This window comes from Pseudorca crassidens, chromosome 19, assembly GCF_039906515.1.
Source record: "Pseudorca crassidens isolate mPseCra1 chromosome 19, mPseCra1.hap1, whole genome shotgun sequence".
NCBI classification, from domain to species: domain Eukaryota; kingdom Metazoa; phylum Chordata; class Mammalia; order Artiodactyla; family Delphinidae; genus Pseudorca; species Pseudorca crassidens.
In genome coordinates, this window is record NC_090314.1 from 12,782,838 (window position 1) to 12,802,223 (window position 19,386).

Genomic DNA, 19,386 nt, shown 5'->3' on the forward strand with positions numbered 1-19,386 from the left:
CCTAATCCTACCCTGAAGATTCAACCCCTACTGTTTGGACCTCGTTCTTTTTTCCCATATAGATTTTAACATGACTCTTAGTTTTTGTTTTTATTTGCTCATTTACACAGGCTCCGTTGCCTACCCTGCCATTAGCTCCTTGCTCTCCCTCTCCTTTCCCTGCCCTCCCCCAGCTTGTGGTCTCAGCTCAGGTTACTGACACTCTGGAGAGCTCTCTCTCCTTTCTGAACTGGTGACTGATCTCATCAAGGAGAAGGTGTTGGGGACCTGTCTATTTTTGCTGTCAGCATACCACTTCCCACCTCTGTTAAACTTTTCACTTGGCAGGAAAGGTTCCTCTCTTCCATGTTCTATAAGGACTTTTTGTACCTAGATTTAAAAAAAATTCCACGAATCCTTGAAGGTTATAACCAGTCTAGCCTGTAAACCTTGATTCTGTAATAAATCTTATGAAATTTTTCTTGATACAGTTTTTCAAGAAAAACTGCCTTTTTTTTTTCCTGCTGTTCTTTAATTTATATATACATTTGGTAGTTATCTAAGAATCCCAGTTTTTACTTTAGAGTTGCTTTAGGATATAATTGGGAGGATATTTGCGGGGGTGGGTGGAGGAGGAATTTTAAAAGAAGACAACAACAATTTAGGGAAAAAATAAAATAAGATTTAAACTGAATTTATTACAGAAAAACAGCTGATCACCTTAGAAAGCCTCTTTTTGCCATACCTGCCTCTGGCCTAACAGTACTTTGCTTTTGTGGTAGGTGTTCAACAAGTGTTTGTTTGAATGAATAAATGAATAAGTAAGTACATTTTGTCCTCTTGGAGTTCATACTTGCTTCTGAGTTTCAGTCTTTTTGGTCCTCATTCACTAACTCCCTTCAAATTTAAGCGGGTAATAGTGGAAGTGTCTAAGCTATTCATAGTGAATCCCACATTGTAAGTCACTTCAAATTTTAATTTTTCCATTTATGAAACAGTTTTGAGGGAAAAATATGTAGTTCACCCATACACGTTTTTTGGTTAGTAATGTTATTTCTTTAACATACTGAATAATAACATGGCATAACACCTGCCCCTTGAAGCCAAGAGTGGGTTGGAGTTCAAAGTCCTAAAGTTTGAACCGTCTAAAACAACATCTGAAATTCTGGTTGCAGAAAATCTTTAGCTTTTTTTGTTTATTTTCTTTCACCCTTATAAACCCAATATCCATTTGTTTCTTGAATCTAGGCGCTCCGGGAGTTGGTATTAAAATACCGTGAGAACATCATTAATGTGCGGACAGCAGCAGATCACGTGGAAGAAAAGCTGAAGGCTGAAATACTTTTCCTGAAAGAGCAGATTCAAGCAGAACAGTGTTTAAAAGAAAACCTCGAAGAAACTCTGCAGCTAGAAATAGAAAACTGCAAGGAAGAAATAGGTGAAGATAAAAGTGATGTAGTTTAGAATTGAAGGCACTAAATAAAACTTTTTCTCTGGTTATAACAGTCTTAGAATGTAGAAAACAAAAAAGTATAGGAAAGAACTAAGTAAGGACTCAGTCCCTTTCTCTGGATGTTGATATATCCAGTGATTAGGAGTTAAAAAAAAAAACACCCAAAACTCATCTTTTTAGGGGCTCTGGTGGCCTCTCTGGCAATTACTAATAGATAGGAAATTCAGGACTTGAACCCAGACACTGGGGAATATGAGTAGATGGGTGGCATTTCCTTGCAGAACTCAGAAGTGTTAACAGACTCCTGCTGGGATTAGCTCCCCCCCCCCACCCCCGAGCTAGGTGTAGGTATTTGATGCAGAGACAGTTTATGCCATGGTGTTCTCGTGTGGACTCTCACTTTTCCTGAGCTTGATTATGATGCTGATTGGTTGGGGATAATTTTGAGAAAGGGGTGTTGGTCCCTCACCCCCATTCTGCCCACTGTGTTCAGTACAGCATTTGACTTTCATTGCATGAGATTGAGCTTATGGGGGAAAGGGGTGTTTTAAGAAAAAATTTAAATGCAAAATAATGAATAAATGCTAACATGTCTCCTCCTTTTTTCCTCCTAGCTTCCATTTCTAGCCTAAAAGCTGAATTAGAAAGAATAAAAGTAGAAAAAGGACAGGTGAGTTTCATGAGTTTCAGATTGACTCTGTCAGCAGCCAGTATTTATTTATTGAATCCTACTGTGCTAGACTCAAGGAATGAAATATAGTTAGGACATAGTCCCTGCCTTCAAGCAACTCCTGGGAAAAATACAGTGGAATATGGGCGTGATGATGGTAGAGACCATTTAATGAGAGCCTGCTCTGTGGTGACTGGAGGAGGTACAGGGAAGACTACGATGTGACTTAGCCTGGAGCTTCCACTGTGGTGGAAGGACAGGCAAGCTGTGGTCTTGACATGATAGATACTTAAAGCTACAAAATCTTTTACAAACAGGAGGTGATGTTTTCTAGTTGGCTTAGAGTCTCCTTCTCTTAGACACCATGAACACCTTTTGGTAGATGACCCCATTCAGCTTACTGGCCTCGCTATTCATTGACTCAATGACCTTTGCTGCTGTGCTGTCCTGCCTTGCCACACTCCTGCCTGCACCTTGCCCCACTTCTGACATCTCACTCCACGCTCATGCCCCTGACCCCTGTCTACCATCTTTCCAGCCCTTAATCCCGTAGGTTCATCTGTCTGAGTACCTCATTCAGACCTTCACTTCCTTAAACTTTTCCTTTTCCGCTGGTTTCAGCAACTTCTTTCTTTCTTTCCTTCTAAGCAGCATCTGACATGGCTTGCCTCTTCAACTAGTCTCCCACTAACTCCTGCAAGCCCCCGATTCCTTGTTCTTGTGCTACCCTCACTTGATACTGCCTAACCCTGGATTAATCCTGGTGTCCACCTTCTATGCCTCTGCCCCCAGCTGCTGGTTCCACTGGAATGAGGAACACTGCGTGGTCTTGCTTCCAGGTGCTGCTCAGTAGCCTTTCATTTGCTCTTTTTTAAAATTGTGTTTATTTTATTTATTTATGGGTGGATGGCTGGCTGGCTGGCTGTGTTGGGTCTTCGTTTCTGTGCGAGGGCTTTCTCTAGTTGTGGCGAGCGCGGGCCTCTCACTGTCGCGGCCTCTCGTTGCGGAGCACAGGCTCCAGACGCGCAGGCTCAGTAGTTGTGGCTCACGGGTCCAGTTGCTCCGCGGCATATGGGATCTTCCCAGACCAGGGCTTGAACCCGTGTCCCCTGCATTGGCAGGTAGATTCTCAACCACTGTGCCACCAGGGAAGCCCCTCTCCTTTCCATTCCTCACAGTGGACGTTTCAGTCGCCGCTCAGCTCGCCCCCTTGTGACAGCGCGTGGCGGCCTTGTGCCCCCGTCGTGAGCAGGGCCCACCTTCAGCTCCTCGGTCGCGTGCTCTCCTGCTTTGCTTCCCAGCCTTCTCGCTTCTTCAGAGGAAAGGGTGACCTGTTCTGACTAGTCTTATGTCACTGCACATGTGCTTTGACTGGGTCGTGATGTCACATCTTTTCCTGGCATCCTCTCCATCTTCCCCTTCCAGTGTGGGCCTTGAACTTCTGCCTCTTTATTTGTCTTTTCCATTATGCATAACCAATCTCAGAGGTCTCCTGGTAAGAGGGGAGAAGTTTCTCTTTGGATTGTACTTCTTTCTACAGCTACCAGTCCTTCTTCCTTTTATGCCCAGAGTTCTTGAAAGAGTCATCTCCACTGCCTGACCTCCCAGTCACTCCTCAGCCCACTACAATCAGGCTTTGGCTCCCACTGTGCTATCAGGTTACACTGGCAAAAGTCGCCAGCGTTCCAACGTGTCCCACCTTTCCCACTCCCTCTGCCACTGTTTGGGTTGACTTCAGTGCTCACCTGGCTCATTGTAACAGCCTAACTTCTTTCCCTGCCTCCAAAATTGATCCCCTTCAAATTGCATTTTCATATTCATTTCATATTCATTCATTTCATTTCATTTTCATATTGAAACTGCTCACTTGACTGTGAGCAGTCTAGTTTAAAACCCTTCAGTAGTTCCCTTTATCTATAGCCCAGCTGGGATCTCCTGCCTCACCACTGCCTCTCCGGCCTCAGCCTCCAGGGCCCCAGAACTCTGTGCTGTAATGTAGCAAGAGCTCACCTCAGTTCTTTAACGCATTTTTTTATACGTCAACTCCCTCTTTTTGGAGTATCTCCCTCCGCCTCCCGCTTACCACCCTTTAAGGGTCAGATGTCATCTCTTCAAGGAAGCCCTTCCCAACTTTTCTGGCAGAATTAAGTGCTTCTTCATCCATGTTCACATGGCATAGTTAACTTACATGTCTGTCTCTCCTGATTTTTCCATCCCCAGGCCTTAGAACATAGGAGGTGCCTAATAAATGTTTAATAAGAGAAAGAGTAGGTCTTGAAGAATCAATAGAAGATCCACAGATATCAAAGGGTAAGAAGAGCATTCCAAGCATAGCCAGTATCCAGGGCCTAGGAGGATGTGAGCTTGGGTGCATTTCTCCAGGCTGCAGGCTCCTCCAGGCAGATGTGCTGTGACCTGTAGGGAGTTTCTGTATGTTTCAGCTTTTCCCTTTTTCACAGTTGGAGTCCACATTAAGAGAGAAGTCTCAACAGCTTGAGAGCCTTCAGGAGATGAAGATTACTTTGGAAGAACAGTTAAAGAAAGAAACTGCTGCTAAGGTGACATTTTTGTTGGTAGTTTCGTAAAAAAGCAGTGTGAAGAATGTAGAATCACATCTTCGCTGTTTAAAAAACAAAGCCTTGCTGCTTTGAAATAGTGCCACCTTCTGAAAGTTGGCAAGACTCTCCGCTTGCAGAAAGAAAATGGAATGACTTTATCTCAGTTGGGTTAGATGTGCACACTGCCAGCTCTGGAGGTCTGTGTCACAGGCTTAACTGGCTTTTTAGGCGTTGAGCTAAAGGCCATGAACCAAACTTGGCGCTGCCATAGCCAGAAGCATTGCTGTGGAAGTGCCATTCCATTCGATTGGTTTCTGGAATACTGTACTGAACCATATTTGCTGCCTAAATTCTGATTAGTCCTGTCAGAATAAAAATGCATGGGGCCAACTGGGGGGGGAGTTTGGTTTTGGTGGGCTGTTATCTAACCTTTAAGTGTAAAAATGTTGTGTATGTGTTATTTAATAGTTCTCTGTTTTTAGAAAGGCTCCTGCACAGGGGGTCCTCCTGAAGAGTTTCCCTGTAAGGAAGACTGGGGGATAGCTGGGGCTGCCTAAGGCATATTCATTGAGAATTTTCCTGGCAGATGCTTGACTGTTGTGGTTGTCAGAGGAAATCCCTAAAGATCCTGTCCTGTTGCTGTGACAGCTACTGATCATACAGCAGCTGCTTTTTTTTTTTTTTTTTTTTTTGCAGTACACGGGCCTCTCACTGCCGTGGCCTCTCCCGTTGCGGAGCGCAGGCTCAGCGGCCATGGCTCACGGGTCGAGCCGCTCCGCGGCATGTGGGATCTTCCCGGACCGGGGCACGAACCCGTGTCCCCTGCATCGGCAGGCGGACTCTCAACCACTGCGCCACCAGGGAAGCCCCGTGCAGCTGCTTTTTGATGATTAATCATTGTCACCAGGCTGCTGGGGTTGAGGGGTGGAGTGCGGCGCTTTCATTCATTTTTAATTTGGCTCTCATACTCAGTTCATTTTAGGACCTAGAACAAGTACCTTAGGCAATGTGCACCCTTGCCCTGTAAAGATAGAGTCAAAGGGAGACTAACAGGATACAGGAATATGATGGGCACCCACCTTTCCTCTCTAGTAGTAGGAAACGACAAGTGCCTAGATTTCCTGAGTGATTTGACGTATGGCTCTCCAGCATTAATCCTCATTCAAACCTTGTATTTTTTTAGGTTACTGTTGAACAACTAATGTTTGAAGAGAAGAACAAAGCTCAGAGGTTGCAGACAGAACTAGATGTCAGTGAACAAGTCCAGAGAGATTTTGTAAAGCTTTCTCAGACCCTTCAGGTGAGGCATTTGGGGAACCCCTAGACAGAATGCTGAGGAGGCACTTTTGGGGTTCTTGGTACCCAGGAGAATTTGCTAATCCCTGACTGGCCCACTGACAATAGCTAGAGGATTAGAAATTATGGCTGCCCCTGCCCCAGCTCCAAATGCCGGCCTGGTCATTTAAGCTGGAAACCCTTTTCTTCTTCCTTGCTGGCCCTTAAGGGTAAAATATAAAGTCCTTAGCGTAGCATGTAAGACTCTTCCCAGCCAGGCCTATCCCTACGTTTTGTCCATCTCTCTGCCTTACATTTTATATTCTATGTTCTAATTTTTAAAAACTACTTGTGGTTCCTTGCCCACAGCACGTGTTCCCTCTGGAAGCATGGCCCCCTTGCTCCTTTCTTCCAGGGCCCTGCTTAGCTTTGTCCTCCCTGTGGAACCCTCTCTAGGTCCCCAAGCTGGTATAGTGACATTTAGTATATTGTGCTAAAACTCTATATAAGCTTGTTCTTTTCCCCCAGCTGAACTGTGGGTTCTCAGAGGTCAAGGATCAGGTCTCATTCATCTCCATAGTCCCAGCACCTTATACTGGGTCTGTTACACAGCAGCTTTGGGGAATTGTTTTTTGGATTTAATTGTTCTTGCTGCCTCTTTTCTTTGAAGTGAGTAGTTTCTGTTGAGTTAATCTCCATTTCAGCTAAACCAGTCAGAGTAAACCAGAAGGTCTAGGCAGGAGCCGTCTGCACTTACCTCGCTGCATTATTTCTCTAGGTGCAGTTAGAGCGGATCCGGCAAGCAGACTCCTTGGAGAGAATCCGGGCAATTCTGAACGATACCAAACTGACAGACATTAACCAGCTCCCTGAGACATGACACCCTCATGGCAGGACTCTAGCCTGCACTTTGGGTTTTTAACTCATCTTTAGAGCAACATTAATTATTATTTAACTCTTAACTGAAGAAGAAGTCACACACAGAAAAAGGAAGACTGGAGAAATGCTTAATTCTAGTGGGGAGACTGTGCGGCACGGAGCAGCAAACAGCCAGGGTAATTTGCAGTAAAAAAGACCTTTCAACTGGGAACGCTAGCCAGACTCCAGACCTGATTCCAGGGAGTGTGGGATCAGATTTGGTGATGGAGGAAGTGCTGTTTCCTTGCCTGCTTTAGTCAACATTTCCCTGCCCTTCAGCACCGTCCCAGTAGTGTTTGAAATGGCATTTCCTGTTCATAGCTGTTGCAAGAGAGAATTTGTTTCTGTTGTCTAGAGTTCATCAGTAACAGTATTCAGCTAGCAGACAGAGGTGGAGTATGCCGTATGAATATTTTATATTAAAATATGAAGTTTGAGAGCAGCCCACTGGCTAGTGACTGTATTTCCTAGCTCAGTGTATTTTTTTTTTTTAACCATTTTATCTTGCATTGGAGGACCTTAAATGCTACTGAAACTTGCCTGAGAACCATAAGACGGTGGCAGACAACCAATTCAATGGAATTGGAACCGAATTAATTATGAGGACTTGCAAACTTGGCTGGGGCTATTGGAAGTTGAGGTTAAAGGAAAAGCACAAGAAACTGTTTGGAAGCACTTTTCCTGCTACCTGGGTAAGTTTCATGGACTCACAGGTACCAGGGTCAAGGTGAACTGGCACCATCTACTCTCCTGAAAACTGTTTTAGTTTAGTTACTGGATCAGTGGAAAAAATATTAATAAAACAAGCTATGTCTGACAACATCTAGTATAAATTTATAAGTCTGCTGCTTATTTTATTTTCAACTCGAGTCAGTGGGCCTGAGTACATACTTGTTTCAAAAGTGTCAAATACAAAAATGGTGATAACTAGGTTTGGCAGATACCCATTTTGTATTTTTCTTTTATATTTTAGACCTGGAGTGTGATAATGCTTATGGTGAAGTTGGGGAAAACCCAGTTAGTTGATCAGTTTGGAAATCTGCTTTGTCATTTCTATGAGATTAGATTCCTTTCCTGTGTGGATAAAGTTTCAATGAACAGGTTATCTTTGCTGTAGCCTTATGAAGTGTTGCAGAAAGCACAGAATGGATTTATATTCACTGTTTACCTGCAGTACTGTTAGCCAGTGGAAGACTACACCGTTTAATTCATCATACAGATGGTTCAAAAGTAAAACTGTTGTTTTCAAATTTTTGTGATTGGTGTTGTGTAACGGCAGAGTACTTGAAGGAACCATATGGAAATTAAGTGGATTGAGTAGCTTGTTTGGCTCACATAAAGCTACAACTTTAATTGTTATAAATGAAGTCATAATGGACTAGCCCTAAAGATCTTTATTTCTGTCTTCCATAGGACAGGACAAGGTAAGGCCTACATACCTCATTCCTTGGGCTATTGCTGTAGTCTTACATTCATGATTATGAATTTTGAAGTAAACACTAATTATGGAACTAGTGCTATAGGCTTGCATGCATGAAACATTATTTTAATTGGTCTAAAGTCCCTTTGTATAAAGTACTACTCTGTTTCCTTTAAAGGAAACATGTATCCTCATTGAGTTACAGGGAATTTTATTAATTCCAAAAATGCAATCACTTTAAATTACATTAGTGTCAGACTAGTCCCTTGGATAAACTCCAAGCTAATTTGTTTCAGATTATTAAAATTGGCACCATAAATCAAGATGATGGATAATTCATAACCTTCCTGAACGAACTGAACTACAACTCCCAGGGAACTGCTTGGCTGAGACGGGGTACCTTGCTGATGCTGATGTTTTTCTCCATAAGATGGTACTGGGCCAATAAAATTCATGATTAGGAAACTGTTAGCAGTCTCTACAGTGGCAGATGCAAATTGTTGGAACCCAGTTTTTTGAGAAAAATATGCTAGAAAAACCCAAACTGAGACTAGGTTTTGTTAACAGTCTCTACTTCTGGTATGAAACACTTCTTTAAACTGGGTTTTCTTTATAAATGGGAAACTGATTTAGAAGGTAGTATTTAGCCCTTCAAGACAAAAGAAAAGGTCAGCTGGGTTTCACGAGTGTTCCTGTGCTTGTATTCAGTCTGTGTACACGTGTTCTCATGCATGTCTAACCTGATTTACCTCTTACCTGTAACCTACCTTACCATGTGGCTTTTAATTGGCAGTCACTCAGCCATTTCTAGGCAGGTACAGTATTACCTTTCAGAACTCATTGGCAGGTATAAAAATATTACCTAATGCTAAAAGACAAAATCATATACTGTATACCAAGCTATTTGTTTCTCCATTTGAGATCCTACATGTGCACCTCATACCCACTCAGTGACATGTACTGGGACACAGAGCGCAGCCGAACTCAGCTCTGAAAGGAAATACTGCCTGTCGAGGAAGTGAGCCAGCAGTGGCCTTGCAATTGTGGATACCGAGTTCTGCTGTGAGCAGATTTCAGGTATAACCATTTGTTAACTGTACTGAAGGCGTGTCCTTAAGAAGAAAGTGTTCAAATTAAAAAAGCTGCTGTCTAGTATACTGTGTGGCCTTTTCCTTTGAGTTCTAGGGTTCTGTCCCTCTTCAGAGTCATATTTCTGGTGCTGCTACGTTAAAATGCAGCTTTTGTTCAAATATCAAGAAAACTCAGTAGGGTTCACGGAGGTCTGGCAGTGTGCAGCTGAAAGTCTTGGGCGCTTTTTTTTTCCTTTTAAATCCTAGGCCCTTGCTGAATACAATCATATACTTGAGCTTGTATATAAACCACATTCCAATTTTTAAATAAAAGCATTTATTCAGTCATTATAAAACAAGTATAAAAAGTGATGAACAACCACACCAAAGTTCATCCTTTAAAATGCCTCTTTATAAATTAGATAATGCTACCTGTTCGTTTTACAATGAGTTTAAGCCTTCACTTGTGTTAATTTCAGGTGTGAATCTGTTCCTGGTGGTGTCAGAAGTTTACATGATTTCGGATATCGTTAATTTGCTTCACCATTTCTCTTATGTGCTCACCCCTGTAAAATCATAAAGTTACTCACTTTGGGTAATACAACAAATGAATAAACCATTAATATTGATTCGTAAGACCTCAGTAATACTGAAGTATCTTAGAAGTGCTCTGCTAGAATTAACGGCTTAAGGTTTCAGATGGATAGTAATGGTAATTCGTTTAAGGCTAGAGGTAGCAAATATAGTAGTGGAACTGCTGGAAATATTTTTGAACATATTCACTGGGGAATACCTTGACCACACAGCAAAATTATAAAGAAAGACATCCTTTTTAACCCTCTCAACTTTTAAGTCCTTATCTATCAGCATCATACACTTCCTGTCCTGGTAATTACTTGACATGCAAATGTCAAGTGGTCTTATCTGGGCAAAGAAAGGTTGATTTTGGCATTTTGCAAAGGAAAAACTACCTCGCACTAACAGCTGATTGGTACTTACTCCTCCTTCAGGATGGACTGAATGCATTTTCGCTGGTAGGCGCTGAGAGTAATGGTGGGCTTCTGAGGACTTAGTACCTTTTCCATCTTTCGTTGTTGATAGTCTTTTTTCATAGTAACCTTGAGTATCAAACAGAACACAGACACTTTAGCTATGGTTTGCTATACATTTTTCATAGTATCTGTTTCAGTATGTTCTTTTTACATTTTATAAAATTATTTTCTGTAGAAGGAACACTTTAAAAAGTACCAGAGGTAGCCACCTTGTGTCCATTCCTACCTGTTTGATGGCATTGCCCAAATGTCGAAGTTGATCAGGTATCAGCTGTAATTCTTTCTTCATGTCTCTCTCACTGTCAGAGAGAACTGGGAGCTGAGAGTGAAAACTGTGAAGTACTTTTTTCATCCTGTAGAAGAGGTAAGCAAACATCTCAGCTCCTTAGGAGGAACACAATCCTAACTAAAGCTCCTAATTTAGGAATCTGGTGTCTGTGAAGGAGGCCTCCACAGGATGGGTTTGGGGAAAGCATCACTGCACTGTCTTCTGTAGAATACACCTCAGAGGGGTATCTAGCACCCGAGAACTTAATAACACTAGCAGTACCTGACCTGAGTAGGGAACTGAATGTTATACAGTTACACGGCCCACTGACCTGGTCATGATATCTTCTTGTTTTTCCTTGGCTTCCTCATATTTGTCAGCTAAGCGCTCGGCCACTTCCCGCAGACTTTTCCTAATGGCATAAAAAGCAAGAGTCTCTAGGAGTGCACCTTGATGGTGAAGCCAGCTAATGTGGTTCAGTATCTTAGGGTGAGACACAGTTCCAGTCTAGCTGAACTATTTTTTTTTCTCCCTTGTCTTGGCACTTACTTACCTCTCCTCTCGACAATAATTGAGATCTTCTAGTTGTTTCTTTTTTTGGTCACATAACAATTTGACCCTTCAAGAACAAAAAGAAATTTAATCAAAAGCCAGGTCTAGGCCATTATACAGTGTCAGCTCCCAGCCAGGGACTGACTGGTATGTGAACAGAGGCCATCCTACCTCCGCTGAATCTCCTCCTTTGCCAGGTCCTGTTTAAGAATGTACTGTTCTCTGAACACCTGGGTGGCTCTGCTGATGAGCTGAAGGCATTCTTCGGGAGGAGGAGCCGTATCTTTTTCAGATGATCTTAAAAACAAAAAAAAGTTTCTGTCATTACTTTGCTCAGCTGGGTAAAACAACTGAAGACAGACTCACGTCTTTTTACACTTCCTGTTTGTCTTTCTCAAATGCTTCCACATCTGTGTATTCTCTCTCTATTCTCACTAGCTGATTAAATATGCCCTGTGTTTCTTCCAACTCCAACATAGTAAAAAGTATACGAAAAGAAATAGCTGAGGACAGGCTGAAGAGTAATTACAAAACAGAGAAGGGAGCCAGTTTTTAAAACTGATACGCCCTAAATTACATACTTCAAAAATGCTGGATTTGCAACACTACGTTGCAGAATGCTTCTAATATGTTTTTCAAAGGAATCCGGGGTTTCAGCCAGAATACGGAGGGGAGACTCTGCCACTTCAACATCCTCTCGGGTACAAAGCAGGGGAGGAGACACTGGATGGACTGTGCTTCTGCAAAATAAAAGAAAAATAAAATTTACCATGGAGTTACTTGCTGTAAGTATAGGAAAACCTAAATCACACTTATCCAGAATTCTGAGGATATAAGAAACTATGAAGTGTTACAAATACTCTCAATGGCAATTTCAGAAAGCTTGAAAGACTGCAAACGTTAACAGCGTGGCCAGTGACTGACTGTGCAATGATTCAAATCTGGGCGTTTGTTAATAACATTACTTCATAGACAACTTGTATTTCAGAGAGTTGGCAGAAACATGATTTGAAGGTATCTAGGTCACTAATATTTAGAAGTTTTTTTCGCCTTTGGGATTCATGTTTTTATTCTGAAGTATCCTAGTATGACTAGGTCTTATTTTACTAAAGGTAGGGTAGGATTTTAAAAACATGCTGAGGCAACAGGCAAAAAGGCAGTTTTTTGTAGTGATTTTATTACTTTTGTTCAGTCTTGCTAGTTTTTAGTCTCTTGTAATATAAATATCACAAAATTGATAGTGAATTATTTTCTTTTCCAAATGATGTCACTTCTCAAAGAGTATGGAAATCCTTCTAAGGACAGTAAATTAATGCCAGTGTTTTGAACTACGTCAATATCTAGAAGCACATGCCTTCAAATGACACCAAGAGACTGGGGGGAAAGGGGTCTAGTGTTCCAGTACTCCAGTGGCTTGTTAGACACTCCTATAACTGCATTTATAAAACTCAGAATGACCTTCCAGAGCTGTTGAAAACGGTACTTATAGCTTAATATGGGTTCCTTAAGGGGAACAAAGGTTATGAGTTCAGCTATATACCACCTTTCTTCCAGCGTCTACATATTCTGTGATGTGCCTATGAGTCTGGCAGAGATGGAGAAACTGGACTTTGAAGTCAGAAAGCCCGGTCTTTGCAGCCCAGTTCTCTGTGTTCCCTGTGACTCTGGCCAATGTACATAACCTCTCTGTCCCTGATCCCTCCTCTACAAAATGAGGATAACGGTGCTGTCTTTAGTGCAGGGTTGCTCTGATTGCCGGAGGCTTACTTCTGAGCCTGGCACATAAAGTTTAAAATCATTAAATCAGGGACCTCCCTGGCAGTCCAGTGGTTAAGACTCTGCGCTCCCACTGCAGGGGGCGAGGGTTCGATCCCTGGTCCAGGAGCTAAGATCCCGCATGCCATGTGGCGTGGTTAAAAAAAGAAAAAGATCATTAAATCTAACTCATATTAATGATGGAGTTCAGTATCTTAGTATTCTTTCCACACTTGGGTAAAGTTCTTAACCGTCCGCTAGCTAAAGGAGATGCCAGAAATTATGCCTTAAATAAATCCTTCCAGAGATGGCAGGAGCAACAGAAATAACCCTCCCTCCAACCCTCAAGTCAGAAACCAAAGCATAAACCATGTATCTTCAGTCCGGTTACTAAGGACATCTTCCCAGCTTAGATTCTACAGAATTAATGAGAGCTGCGTGGGAATACAAAGGGGGACGTACAGTAAAGGCCTTATGAGGCATTCGTAGTTACTGGTGATGCAGATCATCGTAGGCCCCAGAATGTCCGGGACAATCCAAAATCCTCGGATCGGAGCTGGCTGCCTGAAAAAAAAAAACACACACAGCCATAGTTAAACTACAAAACAGCAAGAGCAGTGGATCCAAAAGCAACGATATGGCTGAGGTTTGTGGCCTTCTCAGGGCTGGGTCGACAGTTGGGTGGGACATGGTATCAGTGCAGTAACCTCAGAGGTGGTGACTTGGAAACCTGTATTACTTACATCTCTGATCGGTTTGAATCAAGCTGTCACTCAGCAGCCAGACGTCGCTTGACTTACAGGTCACTCAGGAACCCACAGCCTCATGGTGCTCACTGTAATCTCGGCAGTTAGCATGATACGATGAAGCCAACTCTTTACGTCTCTGTCTCTTTCTCCCAACTCGCACATAAGCTCCAGCTACCTCTGCATGCCTAGCCGAGCGCCCAACCCAGATTAGGTGCTCAGAAACTGTTGACTGAATAGTGTCTTTCTCACCTTAAAAATTCAGTGCAGGCCAGCATCTACATCACAGGACTTAATTTACTGTGCACAGCACGCAGCTCCCTCTCAGTCTTGGTCTACTTCACTGAAGAAAGTGAAAACTGGACCTCGGACAGGAACTGTCTTTCCTGCCAACACGCTCACCCCACCCCCACGGCTCACTTCTGCCCCAGACTGTCGACGCCATCTCTGCTCGCGTCTTCTGAGATTTGCTCCGTCAGCTCTGCAATCACAAAATCTTCCTACTGTCCATTTACCCTCAGCTTATAAACAAGCTGACATCTCTTCCATTCAAAACATTCTGCACTGTAGTTTCAAGCTCTCCTTAACCTATTCCCTCTTCCTTTCCCTTTAGAGCCAGCAGTCTTTCAACAGTAGCCTGCAGTATTATTTCTCCTTCCACATCTCTCATTTGCCTTTTTTGCAGGGGAGGGGAATGGTGGTGAGGGAGTCTGGGAGGTTAGAAAAAATTTTTCTTCTGTATTTCTAGTGTGAAATCTACATACAGAAGAGTGCATATAGACACTCTGTGACCACTATCCAGGCCAAGAATGACAGCAGTATAGGGGCCTGAGACCTCCCGTATGAACCTCCTGATCACAACCTTCCACTTGATTTTTATGATACTCATGTTTTCGTTTTGCTCCATAGCTTTCCTATCTATGTATGTATTCATTCCTAAGCAATACAGTTTTACCTGTTTTTGAAATGTATATATTATATATACGTATATATTATAAATGAGATTTTATTATCTATTTTCCTCATTCACTTTTCACCTGTGCTATCCGCTCCCACCCACAAAAGCGTTTCTCCATGGTTCTCGATGAACCCCCATGTTGCCAAATCTGGACACTTGAGCGCTCTTCACTGCTTTGCTGTACTTATTTGATGCTGCTCCCCCTGCCTCCTCTCTGAAACATCCCCCTCCCTGGCACCCTTCCCCCGGGTTCTCCTTCAGTCTCTCTGGCCGCCTTTTACTTGTTTCCTGCCTGGGCTGGGCTCCTCGCCCTCCACTCACTGCTTGTAAGAAAGTGTTGCTCCAGACTCTATACTCAGGTGTCCTCTACTCTAGGCCCCTTCCTGGGGAACCTTCATGCTGACATTTCCCACATCCATACCGTCCTAGCCCAGACCTACGTGTCCAACTGCCTATGGGCTCCTCCACTTGGATGTCCTTTGGAACAGAGACTCCAAGTGCCCCCATTAACCCATCTTGAGTCTTCCCACATCCGCTTTCTCCTACGTCCAATTTTTCTGAAGGGTACCGCATCTACCGTTATCCCGGGTAGAAACCTGGGAGTCACTCTAGATGTCTCCCTTTATTCTATTAATCAAATATTTACTGAATATCTACTAGGCACCCTGTCAGACACTGAGTGTACAGACATAAGGCGATGGTATAAAGTATGAAACAGACAGACATGGTCTCTGCCTTCGTGAAACATTTATATTCTAGTAGTGGTGACAGACATTAAACAAACAAAAATATCAATTTAAGTATGTGCTACAAAGAAAAAGAATAATAGGAGAACCCAAAGGGGTTCTGGGAAATCAAGGGAACCCTTTATGAACTGACATTAAGATCAGAAAAGAATCAGCAAGTGAAGACTGACAGGGGTTATGACTGGGGATATACCTCCCAGACAGAGGACACAAAACGTGGAATGGCTGTGGGCAGAGGAGAGCTTCTGATGCACAGATACTCTTGGGGTGAAGTATCATGTCTGCATGGGAGTGTAATATACATATATACCTGAATTACTGAAACAACAATTGTTATCTGTGTTTAGAAGGGAGAGAAAGTCCTTACCTGCATGGCAAGGGCTTCGTACAAAGAATGTGTTCTACAAAGCATTTCTGTTCTGTAGCTAGTTCCTGTAAACTGTCCTTATCTTCTTCATCTACAAAAGAACACACATATAAGTTAAATAACAAAAGTCTCCAAATTAAAATGCTGACGATATTAGTTAAATGCGGTTAAGTTCTTGTCTCAGACCATTGCTTCTTAAAGGCTATGCCTCTCTGACATAGAAATCTCCTTTCCACAGGGGTCTAGATTTCTGCCTCAAGAAGGAAAGTGGATTTTCCTTGGTCAGAAATGCAGAAATGTTTCATTCAGGAGAACAATCCCAGAAATCATTCCCTTCCATTCTCTTCCTCACCCACACCAATTTTACTTCTATAACAGCTTTTTGAAACGTAATTCACAATACCACACAGCTCAACCGTTTAAACTGTACCATTCAATGGGTTTTTAGTATATTAAAGAATTGTACAACCATCACCACAAAAAATTTAGAATATTTTCGTTACCCAAAAAGAAACCCCCATGATACCCATTGGCAATCGCTCCCTAGTTTCTGCCAATTGCCCCAGACCTATGCAACAACAACTAGTCTACTTTCTGTCTCTGTGGACTTGCCTATTCTGGACACTTTATATAAATGGAATCACACAACATGTAGTTATCTGTGACTGGCTTCTTTCACTTAGCATGATGTTTTCAAGGTTCATCCATGTTGGAGCAGTTACCAGTACCTCCTCTTTCTGTAGCTGAATAATATTCCATTGTATGGCCATACCACATTTTATTTATCTAATCATCAGTTGATGGACACTTAGCTATTTGGCTATTATGAATAATGCTGCTATGAACATTCGTTTAGAAATTTTATCCAAGTATGAACATGTTTTCATTCCTCTTGGGTATATACTCTGGAGTAGAACTGCTGGGTCATATGATAACTCTGTTTAATCATTTGAGGAACTGCCAGACTGTTTTCCCAAAGTGGCTGGACCATTTTACATTTCCATAAGCAATGCATGAGTGTCCCTATTTTTTCCAACACTTGTAATTGTCTTTTTAAATACTAGCCATTTTAGTGGGTGTGAAGTGGTATCTTGTGGTTTTGTGGTATCTCATTTCCATGACTGAACATGTTTCCATGTGCTTATTAGTTATTTGTATATGATCAATGGAACAATGTCTATTAAAATCCTTTGTCTGTTTAAAACATTGGGTTTTCCTTTTATTATTGAGTTCTAAGAATTCTTTATATACTCTAGACACAAGTCCATTATCAGATACACGATTTGGAAATATTTACTCCCATTCTGTGGGTTGTCTTTAGTGTTTCCTTCTAAGCGTTCTATAGTTTTAGTTCTTATATTTTAGTCTTTGATCAATTTTGAGTTCATTTTTTGTGTATGGTGTGAGGTATAGTCCAATTTCTTTCTTTTGCATGTAGATGTACACTTGTCCCAGCACCATTTGTTGAAAAGACTATTCTTTCCCCCATTTAACTGTTCTGGCACCCTTGTTGAAACCAACTTACTGTAAATGTAAAGGTATATTTCTGGACTCTCAATTCTATTCATTGACCTATATGTGTATCCTTATGCCAATATCACGCTGTCCTGATTACCATAACTTCGTAAGTTTTGAAGCTGGGAAGTGTGGGTCCTCCTACTTTGTTCCTGTTTTTCAAGATTGTTTTCGCTATTCTAGATCATTTGCAATTCCATATGAATTTTAGGATCAACTTGTCAATTTTTGCAAAGAAGCCAGCTAGGATACTGATAGGAATTACACTGAATCTATATATCAATCTGGGGAGTATTGCCATCTAACAATATAAAGTTTTCTGATCCATGGGATCAGATGTTTTTGATCTTCCTGTTTATCTTTCTCAAAGATCACATGGGATGTTTTTCATTTATTTAGGGTCTTACTTCTTTAAACGTTTTATAGTTTTTTTTTTTTAATGACTTAATTAATTAATTAATTGGCCACCCCATGCAGCATGCAGGATCTTAGTTCCCGGACCAGGGATCGAACCCGTGCCCCCTGCAGTGGAAGCACACAGTCCTAACCACTGGACTACCATGCCACGGAATTCCCTGTTTTGTAGTTTTAAGAGTGTGTTTTGCATTTCTTTTGTTAAATTCATTCCTAAGTATTTTATTCATTTTAATGCTATTGTAAATGGAATAGTTTTAATTTCTTTTTAGATTGTTCACTGCTAGTGCACCGAAATAGACCCAATACGTGTTTACTGATCTTGTATCCTGCAACCTCTCTGAACTCATTTATTAGTTTAAATAGTTTTTCAATGGGCCCCTATAATTAACTGTGTAAAAGATCGTGTCATTGGAGAATATAGTTTTACTTCTTCCTTTCTCATCTGGATACGTTTTATTTTCTTTCCTTGGCTAATTTCCCTGTCTAGAACCCCCATTATAATGTTGAATAGAAGTAGCTAGAACAGACATCCTTTTGTTCCTGATCTTAAGGGGAAAGTGTGGAAGGCAGAACTTGTATAACAATTAAATCAGACATTTAGCTGAAGACATTTCTAAGCAAAGTGTTGAAGATGTGGTCTGATTTCTTCTTGCTGATTACAGTATAATGTGAGGAAAATATAATTGAGGGAAGAACTGTTAAACAAAATGGAACAAGGACTTGATGATCTAGGAAATTCTCAGCCTATGTGGATGGCAAAAGATGCTAAAATTAAGAGTCACCTTCCGGAAGCATGTTTTAGAGAAAAAGCCACTGGTGTGACTGTTCAGTCTTTTGCTAATACCTCAGAAAGATCAAAAGTTCAGAATATTCAGTCACACAAAAGGCTCTTTGACGAGATTAAGAGCATGACTTAGATCCTTCAGGTCTCAGCAGAAGCCAAAAATAGAGGTGTGATTATATAGGGAAGATAGTGGATGAAACTCTACTATAGTGTCATGATACACACAGGAGACCCAAAAAGTTCCTGAGAATTTTATACCCACAGAAATACCACTGGCTTGAACTGAAAGGGTCAGAGGATGAGAGAAGGCTATTCCACCCTCAAAATTCTATAGGCAGAAAACAGGCTAATAAAACTACTCAACTACAAACAAATACAATCTTTCCTGAAAAAATGAAAGATTACTCAGAGGGCAGAGCTACAAGCCCAGAGGATCATCCCCAGGCCTTGAAACACAATGGAATTTAGATTTTTAAATTTCTTGGAACCTATGGTTCCTTTTTCCATTCCATTTTCTCCCCTTTTGAACTAGAGTATCTATAAGTGATAGCTATGCCTGCCCCACATTGTGTTCTGGGAGCAGACAACTGTTTTCTAGTTTCACAGGTCCACAGATAGAGAGTAATTTTGCCCCAGGGTATATTATACTTAGAGTCTAACTATAATTGATTTAAATGATTTAGATGATGACATTGCAGTACTTTTTTTTTTTTGCGGTACGCAGGCCCCTCACTGCTGCGGCCTCTCCCGTCGCGGAGCACAGGCTCCGGATGCGCAGGCTCAGCGGCCATGGCCCACGGGCCCAGCTGCTCCGCGGCATGTGGGATCTTCCCGGACCAGGGCACGAACCCGTGTCCCCTGCATCGGCAGGTGGACTCTCAAC

At 41.9% G+C, this 19,386-nt stretch overlaps 2 protein-coding genes across 6 annotated transcripts in view; one reads left to right on the forward strand and one right to left on the reverse strand.

Annotated features, from left to right (window-relative positions):
* Positions 1 to 9,428, forward strand: part of RABEP1 (rabaptin, RAB GTPase binding effector protein 1) — a 103,902-nt gene extending 94,474 nt beyond the window's left edge. For all 3 annotated transcript variants that reach the window (XM_067715657.1, XM_067715658.1, XM_067715659.1), the window contains 5 exons: positions 1,228 to 1,417; positions 2,047 to 2,102; positions 4,562 to 4,660; positions 5,844 to 5,960; positions 6,714 to 9,428. In XM_067715657.1, coding sequence (XP_067571758.1) covers positions 1,228 to 1,417; positions 2,047 to 2,102; positions 4,562 to 4,660; positions 5,844 to 5,960; positions 6,714 to 6,815 — 564 coding nt within the window. In that variant the 3' untranslated portion in view covers positions 6,816 to 9,428. The remainder of the gene's footprint in view (positions 1 to 1,227; positions 1,418 to 2,046; positions 2,103 to 4,561; positions 4,661 to 5,843; positions 5,961 to 6,713) is intronic.
* A 229-nt stretch (positions 9,429 to 9,657) lies between these two features.
* NUP88 (nucleoporin 88) overlaps positions 9,658 to 19,386 on the reverse strand; it is a 30,591-nt gene continuing 20,862 nt past the window's right edge. For all 3 annotated transcript variants that reach the window (XM_067715661.1, XM_067715660.1, XM_067715662.1), the window contains 9 exons: positions 15,788 to 15,878; positions 13,433 to 13,534; positions 11,797 to 11,955; positions 11,387 to 11,512; positions 11,217 to 11,282; positions 10,995 to 11,075; positions 10,622 to 10,748; positions 10,343 to 10,461; positions 9,658 to 9,909 (listed from right to left, as the gene is read on the reverse strand). In XM_067715661.1, coding sequence (XP_067571762.1) covers positions 9,846 to 9,909; positions 10,343 to 10,461; positions 10,622 to 10,748; positions 10,995 to 11,075; positions 11,217 to 11,282; positions 11,387 to 11,512; positions 11,797 to 11,955; positions 13,433 to 13,534; positions 15,788 to 15,878 — 935 coding nt within the window. In that variant the 3' untranslated portion in view covers positions 9,658 to 9,845. The remainder of the gene's footprint in view (positions 9,910 to 10,342; positions 10,462 to 10,621; positions 10,749 to 10,994; positions 11,076 to 11,216; positions 11,283 to 11,386; positions 11,513 to 11,796; positions 11,956 to 13,432; positions 13,535 to 15,787; positions 15,879 to 19,386) is intronic.